The 16,459-nt window shown below is 32.2% G+C and overlaps 1 protein-coding gene across 1 annotated transcript in view; it reads right to left on the bottom strand.

Moving 5' to 3' along the window:
- LOC143085246 (uncharacterized) overlaps window positions 1–14,847 on the bottom strand; it is a 31,431-nt gene extending 16,584 nt beyond the window's left edge. Inside the window, exons 1-10 of the mRNA XM_076261487.1 lie at window positions 14,395–14,847; window positions 13,184–13,306; window positions 12,173–12,334; window positions 10,240–10,312; window positions 9,885–9,967; window positions 9,081–9,266; window positions 7,475–7,693; window positions 3,887–4,006; window positions 2,690–2,854; window positions 1,318–1,433 (exon numbers count right to left, since the gene is read on the bottom strand). Of these exons, the coding sequence (XP_076117602.1) occupies window positions 1,318–1,433; window positions 2,690–2,854; window positions 3,887–4,006; window positions 7,475–7,693; window positions 9,081–9,266; window positions 9,885–9,967; window positions 10,240–10,312; window positions 12,173–12,334; window positions 13,184–13,306; window positions 14,395–14,602 (1,455 nt within the window). The 5' untranslated portion in view covers window positions 14,603–14,847. The remainder of the gene's footprint in view (window positions 1–1,317; window positions 1,434–2,689; window positions 2,855–3,886; window positions 4,007–7,474; window positions 7,694–9,080; window positions 9,267–9,884; window positions 9,968–10,239; window positions 10,313–12,172; window positions 12,335–13,183; window positions 13,307–14,394) is intronic.
- Between the last annotated feature and the right edge of the window lie 1,612 nt (window positions 14,848–16,459).

Raw genomic sequence — 16,459 nt, 5'->3', positions numbered from 1 at the left:
TAACATTGTATTAGTATTTTTAGTATTGAGTTAATGCCATATTTGCTGTTTTTATTACGTTTTAGGACATTTGTAACCTTTAGGACTATCCTAAGACACCTATTTGTATGTCCTAACTTTAGGACCTAATTTAGGACATATCTTATCTTAGGAGACTTTCGTTAACCTGATTTAGGACTAAGACGTGTCCTAAGACCATCCTAAGACATGTCCCAGTCCTAGGACAGCTTCGTTGACACGGCCCCAGGTTCAATCCACTTTTATTTACATACGAAAATGTCTGTACTAAGCCAGAACTATGACAGTTGTTATCCATATGTTTGATGTGATTGAGCTTTTGATTTTGTCACACGATTAGGGACTTTCCGTTTTGAGTTTTCCTCAGAGTTAAGTATTTAAGTAATTTAACTTTTTGTTGTTATCAATATGAAAATAGAATACATTCAATATTAAAGGTAAAAGTGGTTTGCCACAGTTTTATAAAATTCAAAAATTAGAATAAATAACAACTTCAAAACATTTGAATATGGCCATTGTTATATTATAGTTCGTATTTGTTTGTGTGTTACATTCTAACGTTATGTTTCTGTTGTGTCATTTGTTTCATGTATTTAGTTTTGATGTTATATTTTTTAGTCTCATTGGATTTTGTATAATGCCTAGTTCTTTTCTGTGTGTGTCATATTTTAATCTTGTGTCGTAGTTCTCCTCTTATATTTAATGCGTTTCCCTCAGTTTTAGTTTGTAACCCGGATTTGTTTTTTCTATCGATTTATGAGTTTCGAACAGCGGTATACCACTGTTGCCTTATTGAACACAGAATTACGAGACGAAAATATTGTAAAGATAAAAAAGAAGATGTGATATGATTGCCAATCAAACAACTCTCCACAAGAGACCAAAATGACACAGAAATTAACAACTTTAGGCCATCGTACGGCCTTCAACAATGAGTAAAGCTCAAACCGCATAGTCAGCTATAAAAAGGGCCCGAAATGACAATGTAAAACAATTTAAACGAGAAAACTAACGACCTTATTTATAAAAAGGCTGACTTTACCGTAGCAATTTGACGATAAATGTGTGAACTTTATCAATGATAACTACAAAACGAAGAAAGCAAGTTTTCATTTTTTGTGAGGAATATATCTACACAACCTGAATACCAACATTTTGAAGCTATGGCTTATATTTCATAATATGAAGTAAAATACACACAGTATTACGATTCTCCGATAAAATTGTCAAATTTAAAATATTTAAAAAAAAAAGACTTCAAACTTCTCCATTTTTATTTTAAGTGATTTTAAATGTTACCTCAATAACATCATTCAATACAGCAGTTATTTCTTCTTTCGTTGTTCGATAGACCTTTCCTCCTGTTGCCTTAGCTAGACGCTGAAAGAATGACGCAGTGTCTTTTCTCTTTACATCTGACCATAAAAAAGAAGACCATTAATTGAGGTTGGCAAATTATATGTATAATGAAGAAAAATACTGGGATGAAATATAATAGAATCGATTCAAACATGCGTTGACAAATATAAATAAAAAGCAAAATATCTAATGAATGATTACTTGAGTATGATCAACACTACTTAGTATATGCACAAAACATAGATCATATTATGATTCCTGAAAACAATTTAATAAATTTCAGTTACATATCCTGCTTATCTACAGTAAGATTAACTCTTTTTAGCCAATCAAAAATAATTTAAATGATTTATTTTGGTTTGTTATGTATGTTTTGAGACATCTACATTTTTTTAGTACAATATGTCTAGATTATCACAACGGTATTTCTCACGCACGATCTAAAATAACGATATTGTACAACATATGTAAGTTTTATACGTCTAAAACGTGAACAACACACTAAAATTTTAAACAGGAAAACTAAAATAAATATAATTATCAACAAATATTTCGGATAACAATTATCACCATCAGCATAATGTTAAAAATAGTCTTAATACTCTGTGCTGTTTTACTTTTTATTGCAAACATCTTCAGCGTTATCTAAAAGTTATAATCGAAAAAACATTTGAATAACATAAATTCTTGAACTAAGCACAAACTTAGTATTCATGAAAGACAAGGCTTGCATATATATACATCACAAATGGTACGAACACATCCAGCTGATAGGTTATCCCTTCACGATTTGAAACATATTAACCCTTTCATGTTTTGATTTGAAGCCAACGATTTTAATTTGCTTATCCAAAATCATTCCCGGACTGATGTACGTGGTTGTGGTCAGTGATAGTAATGGTCAGTCGAATTATTATTTGCCCCACACCCTTATATACCTATACAGGTATGATGGTTTTGATTGTTACAATTAAGATATGCCGTGTTACTAAAATTAGGACAACAGTAGTTTACCGATATGCATATCTCATTAAAGGTTACGAAGACAAATCAAGATACAGAATATAAACTGAAGGAATTGCACCGGATGCGTCCAAAGTGTAAGTGTCTCATGTCTTCAATGAATCACCGACAATGTACCTTAACCAGTGGTGTTTAATATCAGATATACCTAGGTTTATCTCATTTTACGCATACGGCAAATAAGTAATAGGGGACTGATATTTAATTTTTTATAACTGCAGTATTCGTTGAATTAAAGATTTTTTTAGATATTTTCAAAGGTAGGACTTTGTATCTTTTACTTACTTACCATGAATCGCCCGTCGTCCCCTTGCACAAGTTCCCGTAATAAATGGGCTTATAATAATACGTTTAGTTTTTGCAGCATCTGTTAACTCTTGTTGTCTATGTGCATCCTTTGCGTCGGCGTCAGTAAACACAAATATTGTAGAACCGTTTCGAGATATACTGATGGCTACAAAGAATAAAACTGTGAAAATAATTATATGCACATATTTTTCCTATAAATAACTTCTTGTGATCATAATTAATATCTATTTTTTTTCTCGCATAGGAACTCATCCTCAGTAGTTCTTACAAACTACAAGTAAAATATAATAAAAAAAAAATTCGGGTATTTATTTGGTTATAGTCGCCGTCACGTAAAATTGGCACCATGTTTTTTGTCAAAATTTTCTTAAATATTGACCGCGTTTACTAAAGATCATGTTTTTCATTTAACGGAAGTAAAATCCTGACCAAATATCCACTACTGTCCTACCTTTTATTGTGTTTGCACTGTATAATCCTGACCTTCACATTTTTCAAGATTATTTACATTGTAAAACCGCCATCTTGGTTTCTATGAGGATCCCTTTTTCCATAACATTCGTTACTCTCCGGTAATATCATTGTCAATGATGCTACAATTTCCCGCGCTTTTTACGTAAAGATGACGAAAAGCTCCGAGAGACACAAGAAAATGGAGAGCACGTGGAACTCCACGACAACACTTCCGGTAATAACAATGTCGGATTCCACCATACAAACTAATCTTGGATTATGTGAAGGTCAGGATTATACAGTGCAAACACAATAAAAGGTAGGACAGTAGTGGATATTTGGACAGGATTTTAGTTCCGCTAATTGAAAAACATGATTTTTAGTAAACGCGGTCGATATTTAAGAAAATTTTGACAAAAAACATGGTGCCAATTTTACGTGACGGCGACTATAGATTTGTCATAGAAAAGTATTAATGATTTGAATTTATCTGTAGTATTTGATTTTGTGGCCAATGTATTGCATTTACCATATTTAAGGAATAACCGTACCTACAAGTAAAATATCACACCATCCAGTTAATACACATGTAACATTCCCAAGAATGTATTTTCCAAAATCATTTGCAAAAAAAACCAGATTTTTTTCTGTTTATGAATGTTTTGTCCTTGTGTTCTATCTATAAAAGATAGATAAGTATAATGTATCTTATTACTTTATTTACCTCTAGCTATGCCGTCGGATGCAAACTCGGGGCAGTCATAACCTCCAGCTACTGTGATGTTTTTGATTCTCTTAATCATTTCGTATCCATCTCTTTCGACGAATGCTTTATTCAATGTAACTAAGAAAGCAAATAAACTTAATCACAAGTTGTCACCAATATCATAAACAAACATATATAAGTATATTTCTCTAATACTTACTCGATTTATCCTTTTCCTGACTTGTTGATTATTTTTATTTAATCAATGTGTGGTTTGTTTGATCTCAGTTGTTCATTGATTAAAATTTGATTATGACGTCAAATTTTCTTGCTTTTCTCTTCTCTGAAATTCCTATTGTAGCTTTATATATAAAGCGACAATGCATGATGATGCCGCATGGAAAGAACACATCTTTTGCGAGTTGTTCGAAAAGGAGGATTAAGATATTCTGCAAATCGTCTAAAACTCTTTAGAGAAACAGATTCCACCAACATATCTCGTGCAATACGATATTTATCCACTCTCCACAGTTACATTTGGAATATTTAAAACGCTCTGTAAGGCGCACGTTTTAAATTTAAAAAGTTAACTTTCTCGAGTGGATAAATATCGTATTACACTCGATGATGTGGTAGAATCTATGTATAAATATATTCATCATACTTGCTCTACATTTCTAGGAATAGTATTGGTGAAACGCGATCTCCTAGAGACCATGTATAATTATTATTGGGTTAGTTTGTGTGTTTTATTAAAATTAAAGGTTAGTAGCAGTGTTACGCCACTATATAAAACAAGAGTGCACACACTGAAATGTCTCGCCTTCTTTACTAATCATTGATATTATGTTGATAGTCCTAAGTATAAAGATTTATTACAACTGTCACTTAAACGTACCACTAACCAAGATAACTAAACAAAGACCAATGAACCATGAAAATGAGGTCAAGGTCAGATGAACCATGCCAGGCTGACATGTACAGCTAACGATGCTTCCATAAAACAAATATAGTTGACCTAATACTTATAGTTTAAGATAAATAGACCAAAACACAAAATCTTAACACTGAGCAATGAACCGTGAAAATGAGGTCAAGGTCAAATAAAACCTGCGCGACTAATATATAAATCATAAAATATTTCCATACACTAAATATAGTTGACCTATGGCGTATAGTATCAGATAAAAAGACCAAAACTGAACAAGAGTGCACACGCTGAAATGTCTCGCCTTCTATACTAATCATTGATATTATGTTGATAGTCCTAAGTATAAAGCTAAGCTTTATTACAACTGTCACATAAACATAACATTAACCAAGATAACTAAACAAAGACCAATGAACCTTGAAAAAGAGGTCCAGGTCAGATGAACCATGCCAGGCAGACAGGTACAGCTAACAATGCTTCTATACAACATATATAGTTGACACATTACTTATAGTTTAAGAAAAATAGACCAAAACACAAAAACTTAACACTGTACAATGAACCGTGAAAATGAGGTCACAGTTAAATAAAACATGCATGAGTGACATAAAGATCATAAAATATTTCCATACACCAAATATAGTTGACCTATGGCATATAGCATTAGATAAAAAGACCAAAACTCAAAAACTTAACTTTGACCACTGAACCATGAAAATGAGGTCAAGGTCACATGACATCTGCCCGCTAGACATGTACACTTAACAATCACTCCATACAACAAATATAGTAGACCTATTGCATATGGTATGAGAAAAACAGACCAAAACACAAAAATTTAACTATAACCACTGAACCATGAAAATGAGGTCAAGGTCAGATGACACCTGCCAGTTGGACATGTACACCTTACAGTCCTTCCATACACCAAATATACTAGCCCTATTGCTTATAGTATCTGAGATATGGACTTGACCACCAAAACTTAACCTTGTTCACTGATCCATGAAATGAGGTCGAGGTCAAGTGAAAACTGTCTGACAGACACGAGGACCTTGCAAGGTACGCACATATCAAATATAGTTATCCTATTACTTATAATAAGAGAGAATTCAACATTACAAAAAAATTGAACTTTTTTTTCAAGTGGTCACTGAACCATGAAAATGAGGTCAAGGACATTGGACATGTGACTGACGGAAACTTCGTAACATGAAGCATCTATATACAAAGTATGAAGCATCCAGGTCTTCCACCTTCTAAAATATAAAGCTTTTAAGAAGTGAGCTAACACCGCCGCCGTAGCCGCCGCCGCCGTAGCCGCCGCCGCCGCCGGATCACTATCCCTATGTCGAGCTTTCTGCAACAAAAGTTGCAGGCTCGACAAAAACCTAACTTTGACCACTGAACCATGAAAATGAGGTCAAGGTCAGATGACATCTGTCCGCTTGACATTTTCACCTTACAATCATTCCATACAAGAAATATAGTAGACCTATTGCATAAAGTATGAGAAAAACAGACCAAAACATAAAAACTTAACTATAACCACTGAACCATGAAAATGAGGTCAAGGTCAGATGACACCTGCCAGTTGGACATGTACATCTTACAGTCCTTCCATACACCGAATATACTAGCCCTATTGCTTATAGTATCTGAGATATGGACTTGACCACCAAAACTTAACCTTGTTCACTGAGCCATGAAATGAGGTCAAGGTCAAGTGAAAACTGTCTGACGGGCATGAGGACCTTGCAAGGTACACACATACCAAATATAGTTATCCTATTACTTATAATAAGAGAGAATTCAACATTACAAAAAATCTGAACTTTTTATTTCAAGTGGTCACTGAACCATGAAAATGAGGTCAAGGACATTGGACATGTGAGTGACGGAAACTTCGTAACATGAGGCATCTATATACAAAGTATGAAGCATCCAGGTATTTCACCTTCTAAAATATAAAGCTTTAAAGAAGTGAGCTAACACCGCCGCCGCCGCCGCCGCCGCCGGATCACTATCCCTATGTCAAGCTTTCTGCAACAAAAGTTGCAGGCTCGACAAAAAATGACATGGAAGAAAACTTTGCACACAGATCACAAATGAAGAAATTGATGGTAAACGATTGACAATAAATGCAGAAAACACAATGAAGGCTAGCACATTCCTGTTGTTGTTGTTTATAATTTTATTTTTGTAAAGACCAATGAAATTAGGTTCTAAACACAAAGAGATAAAAGGCTATTAGTCTGAATTTATCTCCACATGTTAAGATAGACAGTACGATAAATTAGTTTAATGACCCTGTTTATATCGAATTAGGAAGCAACCATTTGATTTTCTGGGGGGGGGGGGGGGGGGGGGGCTATGGATTTTTTTGGGAAAAAAAGATTGTTTCCAGTTTTTGGATAAAAAAATAAGATAGATTGTCTTTCGCCAAAGGCGAAAAAAAAAGTTTGTCCAGAAAAAAAATCCATAGCCCCCCCCCCCCCCAGAAAATCAAATGGTTGCTGCCTTAATTAAATGACCTTGTTTATATCGAATTAGGTCATTAACACTCTATATAACTAATAATAAAGGAACAAATTAATTCACATACCAAAAAAATATAAGGACTATTTTGAATAAATTTGAATCACTTTTTTAACTTGCGATATTCATTTACAAACCTGGATCACTAAACAGTGATAAAACATAATCAGCTGGTTCATTGTCAGAACCGATTGTAGCAGTCACGTGTTGAATTATTTTTTCTCTAACAGCAGCAATTTCTTCCTTCATGGAACCTGAGAAATCTATAACAAACGCTAGTGATACATCCTCTCTTGTTTTGATGTTGAATATTTCGTCGAAAGTTTTACTCCCAAGCTTTTTTAGAATACCTGTATCTATAATATATACATATTATATGTGTTACATATATCGATGGAGAATAAACACACACAAAATAGTACATGTAGTAAATGAAAACAATTGGTTATGTTGAATTTGATTGCAGCTACTACAAACATGTGACTTACGGCACGATTTTCTAGTTAGGACAGCTTGTTATTAAAAATTGTTAGGTTTCTTTTCATTGCCATTTTTTGTTTACAGACGTCTAGCATTTTGTCAAGTATCTTGTGACGTGCTAGCTTTTGGTGTGCTTCAGACGACCTTGGATATCAACTTCTTAAAATTGATTTTTAATTAATTATTATTCCGTTTGGTGAACTTATTTTGTTTTCAGAATTTTATAGTTTAATTTGTTTGCTATTGATTAAGTTAAATACATATTTATTCAAAATATAACTCTAATAATACCGATATTTTTAATCGATTGGGTTTTCTTCGCCTATTGTGAGGAAGCTGAAAGTTGCTTTTAACGTCATTTTGGACTTCTAATTTGAAATTCATTATTTCGACATTTTGGAATTTTATCTACATTCTATTGTTTTGATAATAAAATTTATACTTTTGATTTATTAACAAACACTATTCATAACTTTTAATCAACATGTTTTGATGCATTCAGCTGATATTCCTAGGAGCGCATTGCGTGACATGTTTTTAAATATTTCTAAATGGGGATATTTGCCTTATCATGTCGTGACTACAATCCCGTTCCCTTTTCACGAATGTGACCTACCAAATATAACTTTAGCTCTTAACCGGGCTTGTAATAACATGATCAACACGAAAGGGCAACATGTGGAGCAGGATCTGCTAGCCCTTCCGGAGCACCTGAGATTGCCCCCAATTTTTGGTGGGGTTCGTGTTGCTTAGTCTTTAGTTTTCGATGTTGTGCCTTGTGTACTATTATTTATCTGGATTTTTTTGGTCTTTTCAGCCATGATGTTGTCAGTTTATTTCGATCCGTCAGTGCGGTTGTTCTGGGGATATACATTGTAAGCCTTTGAAAATTTGGCGGTAAATGATTCACTCCGGATTTTTCATATATTTAACATTGGCGCCTTTTTCCTCTAAACAAATAACAAGGATTTTATAAGATTTCATAAATGTTTTTTTTTTAAACTATATGTAATAAAATTATGAAAAAAGGAGCAGTTAGTGAGCTCATTTTTAATGACACTTCATTGAAACAACCGAGGGATTCCGAATATCTGGCAAAAGTTTGAAAACCATGAGGAGCAAACATCCTATATAGCTAAAGTGATAAAAAAAAATATGTCAACGTGTGTTATCTAATATCTACAATTTGCCGATTTGAAAACCTTAAAAAAAACAATATAATTCCGCCACGAACTTTCAAATGTTTGAATAATTTTCAAATACCGTTCATAGTGAGAAAGTCTGTTGTGGCAGCAATAGCAGCTAAATAGGCCTGTTCATGAAGATAAAAATGGGGAGATAAACTTTCTGTTGGTGTCTCTTTGTTTATTCCACATTTTGCTACCATTTTACGACTCTCATCGTCGGGTCCACCATGACTACATTTTCCAGTGGGTGCACCTTGAGTTTCTATAAAATGATGATACAGTCGCGTTTTAAATCTATAAGATATCATATGGTCGATTCAACATACATATTGATGTTATTTTAATTTGTTTGCTCAGGCAACCAAAGTATGACAGAAATATTAAACTCCAAGATAAATGCAAATAGAGGGAGTCAATAAAACAGACAAAATCATACGTTATAAACCAACGGACGGAAGAAATGGAAAACAACCTGACACATTCCTGACTTGTTACAAGCATTTGCCGAAAAGAAACGGTTTGTTAGAAATGGTTTTATGTGTGGCTTAATCTGAGACATGTATGACATTTGATTTTATTTCCGTTATATTGAAATTAATTGAACAGTTGTCCCAAACAGACATAATAGGTGAATGTGACAATAATTGTGTGAAAAAAGACAAAACTGTGTTTATATACATCACATACATATTTGTGTTTCAGAAATAGGGAAAATACCCTTATTGCAAATCTATTTGCTATCATGAAGTCTAAAAGATGCTTCATTTGGTTGACAAATTAATATTTCGATCGTATGATGTATATATCTACATTTATTCAATTTATGATGGAAAAGGATGAATATAATATAATATATCATGCTGTTTTGAACTAATCTTACTTGTAGGTTTTGTATTTCCTCTTCCGTGATGGTAACCACTGGTCAACTTGTTTCGTACTTTAATATTTTGTCCACAATCAGAACTAAAACAAAACGTTAACTACATCGGTAATATGGACTGATATATGAATAAAAGATATGAAAGATCCTGGTTAAATCCGACATCCGATTCTTGTAAATCAAAAAGGACAACTACGTATTTCTGTGATTCTAATTTTATTAAAGCAAGTAAATGATTAACACTTTTGTTTAACAACGTTTAACAATGAAAACGATAAGCAAAGCAACTTTTACATCTCCCTCTAACATGATTTGTCTACATTTTACTTTATCCTCTTTATATAAAAGGACTTACTCTATATTTGTAACATCATTACATGTATCTTCATCTGGCGAAGCTACTGTCATGAGTGTCTTTCCTTTTATACCTGTGCAAGACAACATACGTATAAATTAAACATTTGGTATATGTAGTATCTAGGTTTGAATAGATAATTTTGCACCCCACTATTTCAGACAATAGGATAACAGATCATACGTGTGTAGAAAAGGCAAGCGCTTTGGGTAAAATGCAGAATTTGAAGCAATCTAGAACACGTAAATATTTGTAAAAGCTATAATACGAACTTTAATTATGTAGTGAATGATGCTCTGAATATACCGTATTTACATACGAAATCTCATGGTAGTCTTCGTACAGAAATTGATAACAAACAGATATATAATCAATTGCTTGTGATGATATAATGATGAATGATCTCATGAAAAGAAAAGGAGTGCGCAGGATTCTTAAGAGTCTTTTTAAAAAGCAAATAATTCAAATAGTTCATCAGCTTCTCCTCAGTCAGATGGGAAATTACGACAATCTGTTACAAACAAAATTACAAATATATTAAACATCCATCATGTACATGATGACACAAAATACTGAAAGTCTAAACAGTAAATAATTTTCACAATCAATTTATGCAAGTAAAATAACAAAGATACAAAAAATTTACATTGGAGAGAACTTGCTTTTAGAAAAAATAATAACATTAAAAAACTATACCAAATCAATTACAATCAAATATGACATGCATTCGCTGATATAATAAAATTGAGAATGGAAATGGGGAATGTGCCAAAGAGACAACAACCCGACCATTGAAAAAAAACAACAGCAGAAGGTCACCAACAGGTCTTCAATGTAGCGAGAAATTCCCGCACCAAGAGCCATGTCAAAATTCTAGTCTTAACATAGGGTAGCTTTCTTAACACAGGTTTTGCATTATTTGCACTTTTGTATTTTCAAATGTTTATTAACACAACACATAACTGATATACAATGTACTGATATGTAGAAAGAAATGCTTGCTGCATCATCAAATTCAGTTAGTTAATTATTTCTGTTCTTGATCTTATATTGTGAAGGTATCAATGTTAAAGTCACACTAAATAATTGTGGTTTAAACCCACAACTATACACTAAACACATATATTGTACGCTAGATATAAATGTCTTATTAACTTAAACATCATCTACTTCCATGTTTTACCTAAATTCACAGGAAGATTAACAATAAGATTGGCTTAAGAAAAAAATAATTATCCAGTCATACTGAACACAAACCTATTTGTAATCGGATTACAAGGTCTATCGCTTTTTGTAGTATTTTAGTGTATTTTTTTGTTTTTAGTTTTTTAGTTTTTTTGTTGTATTTTCAATATTTGCACTATTTTCAAAATATTTGTGTTTTCTTCTTTCTTTGTCATGTGGTTACTCATTTATTTTTGTTCCATGTCATGTAAAATTGCATACTATATTTATGTTTTCGTTTATCAAAGTTTGTATTTGAAGGAAACGGATTAACATTATATGCGCACAGCTTGTTTCCAAATCCTATTATTCTGGTATATTTTTTGTATGATATACACGTATGTGTAAAATGATGACAAATAAATTTGTTTAAGCTAAAGAAAAAAAAAGGAACAGATACAAAACTTCAACAAAACATTACGCAGAAAACTGACGATTGAGCACCATCAAACCAATAAAAAAAAGAATGCATAACATTTTTATACTTCAGAATAATTTTAAATGCTTCATTCTGGTAGGGACAATAAAAGTAGCAAAATCGAAATATATATTTTATTACTTGACTTTTTTAAATTTCTGTGTGATCGACACTCATTCCTTTTATTAAATCATAGCTAGCATGCTTTTGGAGTATAATGTGGTATGAGAGTTTTACAATGTATGGTGTCAATCCTAAATTTTTTTTCAATTGTTTTCTTCAAACACTTACCAAAATCCTTATAAGGTACTGAACCGTACATTTCGACCCAGTTGGTGTTGCTGTAAAACGACTGCACAGTGTAAAGACATTCTCCCAACTGTTTTCGAAGCTCCACTACATCGTTTTTTAATTGGATGAGTTTATCCTTACACGATATCACATGATGATGAGCTACAAAAAAGATTGATGAATGACCAATAAATGTATGTTCATGCTTAATCACTAAAAGGGTTCTGGTCTCCTTGAGTCAGCAGGTCAGTAGAACTAAGGGGTAATGCTTTAGTGATATTTAGTGAATTTTGAGTCTCGCATGAAAAATTAAGTTTTTAACCTTAGTATTTTTTTACAAGGTTATTGATTCAAATGTGTGTGTGGCACGAGCACGATCGACCTAAAGATAAACATTTCCATTGGACCGTGTTTACATATATCCATGCAAAAGGGCCTGATAAGATTTGGTAAGGTAGACAAATCCAGAAATTGGAATTTATACTAGCATAATAAAACTGGCAAGCTTAAGTTAGCATACCCTGAAATTATTTGCCTGATGTACTGACCATGCTTGATTAAGGGTTAAAAGTTTACAATAATATGGTCTTACTACAAGTATCACATAAGCTAAACATCAATAATTAATAACAAAACGGTCAAGGTTAGAAGTGCTCAGATAGAGAGACACGTCCATCTTACAATCATTCATAACAAATATAGTTAAAACTATGATTAACTTTTTAAAGAATAACATCAAACTGTGAAAAAAAACTTTACATTGGCCAATGAAGATATAAAATGGGGGAAAGGTCGGATGGTATATGACATACATACATGTACTCCTTACACTCATTCCTTGCACCAAACATAGTTAAACTACTGCTTAAAGTATATATGTTTTATTATGCAATCGCAGTCGATGTTTTCGGAATAATTGAAATGTTTAATTCAGAAAATCACAACAGTAATGCATTATAATAGGGATACCAGTACTGCAATTCTTTATCACTAATCATTAATTTGAATTACCTAGTGATATTTGATCAGCATGGCAATGTACGTAAGCTATCTTCTCCTTGTCCACTTGTGTATTTGTAATTGCCTGAACAATAGTATTTATTGCTTTCTTCATTTCTATTTTACTGATGGCATCTAGAAATTTAAAATGTAGAAAGACTATGAAATCTTGAAAACTTTTACAATGACGTATCACTTCAGGTATAACCTTTCAACTTAAGACTTTATCATATATCAGGAAGATAGTAACAGTAGTAAAAACATAGCATCGTTTTTGATTACATATAACGTAATTTCTACATCAAATAAAGCTTGTGGAAACATCAGTGTCATGTATGTGTGTGTTTTTAATTTGTCTCTGATAACTTGATAGAGTGGCTTATATATATACGTTGATGTTTACATTGAACCTATCATATATATATAATTGTATTCGAGTCTTTGTGTTTTGTTGTCTTACAATAATTAAAGGTTAAGTTGACTTTTTATTGAATTCTTTTCAAAATCTCAATGAAGTTGATTTTAAGCTTGTGCAATGGGGTTTTTTTTGTGCAACCTTTCATCGTTATCTCAGTAGAAATTAAAGTAGTAAATAGAATGTGATTATTTCATTTTGTAAAATCGTTTAAAAACTTGACTTGAAAATTGTCCGCTATTAGTGTTTAAAAAAGATAACTGATTTTGTCATCTAATGTCTAATTTTGTCAAAAAGTAAAAAAAACCAAAGTACCAAACTTCATAGGAAATTCAAAATGGAATGTCCTTTATTAATCTACACACGAAGATATAACTTGCAGGCTCGGCAATCGACGTACAGCTAGGAAAACGAAATAACACTTTATTAATTTTGCAAAGACAATTTTCACGAGTTTCTACATTTTGTGTCTTTCTGGTCGTAAGCTGATCACAAATCAGACGTGCTGATGCTTTTTTTTTTTTTTTTTTTTTTTATAAAACCTCGATTTGTGTAAGAGGGGTATATTATCAATTTTCATTCGTTTTATTTCTCTCAAAACTTTCTCAAAGTTTCAAAAAAAACTCTTTAATTGTCATGCGAAAACATCTTCCTCTGTTTTAAATCAACTCTACAAAGTCCACTATCACAGAGGATGCATGCTGAAAAGTTATAGCCCAATTAATTTAGTTTATGTGTTATATACCTGACGTAAACAATATGTCTTTATGAAAGTATTGACATACGCATTAAGGTGAAATACGCTTACCGTTCTTAAAGAAGTCATCCACAGCTGTGTTTTTAGAGCCGGTTTTTTTTAATTTCTTTTCCCAAATGTAACTTGACAGTGCCTGCTTTGTTCCTTCTAGGGTTATTGTTTCGTGAGTATTTGGACTTTTATCTGGAGACTGACGCGTATAAAATGCGGTTGTACTATTCAATATTAAAATCAATATCAAAACACCAAATCCTTTCATTTTCACGTCTTAACTATTATCAATTGGTAAGCTGTCACAATATATATTACTTTTTTTCACATTTTAGAACTTTCTTTAAACTTTTGAAAATTCCCAACCAGTATCTAAATCATCAATTAACAACTGCACCTTTAAACTGTGAACGTATTACGATGCTTCATGAATATGACCTAGATACAGTCATAAATTATACTACGGAACAGCAAATGTGCATTTCAACAGAAGTCAGATTACAGTTTAATGATACTAATTTGCAAATATGACTTCCGGCTCAAATTAATTAACATACGATATTTGATCTCGTTATCCCTGTCAAGTTAGACACGTAATTCCCCATCTCCTATTTATACAAATTGCACATGGTTTTGTTTCGCAGAATAAGGTGCGCCAAAGTCTCATGATTATGAACAATAAGTATTTTCAAAATTAAAATATTTTTCTAGGTAAAAAATTGAAATGTTCTACCTCACACGATGTCCTTTTAATACCTTGAGATTCAAAGAAGTCAGTTTGATGAGGTCACTTTTAAAACAAAAAAAAAAGATCACAAATTACAAAATATGTTTAGTAAATGATATCCTTCCGATGTTCACAAGACCGAAGTTTGTCACATATCAATCAAATCAGATTACGGGCTTCAGAAATTCAGATTGCAATATAAACTGGGGGGGGGGGGGAAACAGCAAATAACTTTAAGCCTCATTTAAGACTTATTTGTCTTAAATATTTAGATATTTGTATGTGTCAAGGTCTCACACATAAATATAATTAATTTGATACAGAATTTCTCAGTATAGGTGTTTTCATGGTAAAATGGTAAAATAATTTTGTCTGTCGTTTCATGATCAATAATTAGACTATTTACCGGATTTGCAACACGACGGGTGTCACATGCATGATCTGCCTATTCTTCCGGGACACTTGAAATCACCTCCAGTTTTTGGTGGGGTTTGTGTTGCTTAGTCTTTATTTTCTATGTTGTGTCTTCTGTACTATTATTTGTCTATTTGTCTTTTAATTTTTAGCCATGGAGTTGTCAGTTTATTTTTAATGTATGAGTTTTACTGTCACTCTGGTATTTTTCGTCCTTCTTTCAAAATGTCTAAGTTATAACAATATAGCATTCACTTATGGAAAAAACTATTTGAATTAAAAGACTTGGTATTTTTTTCAATGTCAATGATTATTTTAAAAATGCATTTCTGTTTTCAGCAAGGAAGTAAATGTATCATACATAATTAAAACATATTAAAATCTTTTTATAGAACTAGTTAGATTACAAAGGAAAATTAAATATGTAACTAAAACTAAACTTAATTGAACGCATCTAATTATAGTTATATTACTTCTTTTTTAACAAAGTAGAACAGGACTTATCTTATCGAGAATTATTCATGATGTTGTTATTATCATACAAAAAATAAAATCAGTCAAGTGGTTCCAGCTGTTTTCTGTCCTTGTGAATCTTTTATATAACAACATGTTTTATATAAGCATCTTTTCTACCAACTTTTGAGGGGTTTTTTTTGCGTCTAATTTATTCGTTAGAGGAGGAAGTAGATTTTCCCGTTTGATTTTATCAAAGTTATCCAAAATATCAAAATAATTATAGAAACTTGCGACATTTTTGTCGCATTCTTTTGTTTGCTTGTCCTCGGTCCGAAAATATAATGAATAGCTAGAATCATTATAAAAACATGACATCATTGATGTTTCATAATTATCTCTCTGTCTTGAAATATTCTAAGTTTTGAGCAACCTAATTTAAATTACATAATACTTTTTACAAAAACAAATCCGATTTCGACGGGAGACAAAAACCTAATTTAAGTTGCTATTAAGGACATGCAATAAAGA

This window comes from Mytilus galloprovincialis, chromosome 8, assembly GCF_965363235.1.
Source record: "Mytilus galloprovincialis chromosome 8, xbMytGall1.hap1.1, whole genome shotgun sequence".
Lineage (NCBI taxonomy): Eukaryota > Metazoa > Mollusca > Bivalvia > Mytilida > Mytilidae > Mytilus > Mytilus galloprovincialis.
This window is presented reverse-complemented; position numbering and strand designations above follow the sequence as displayed.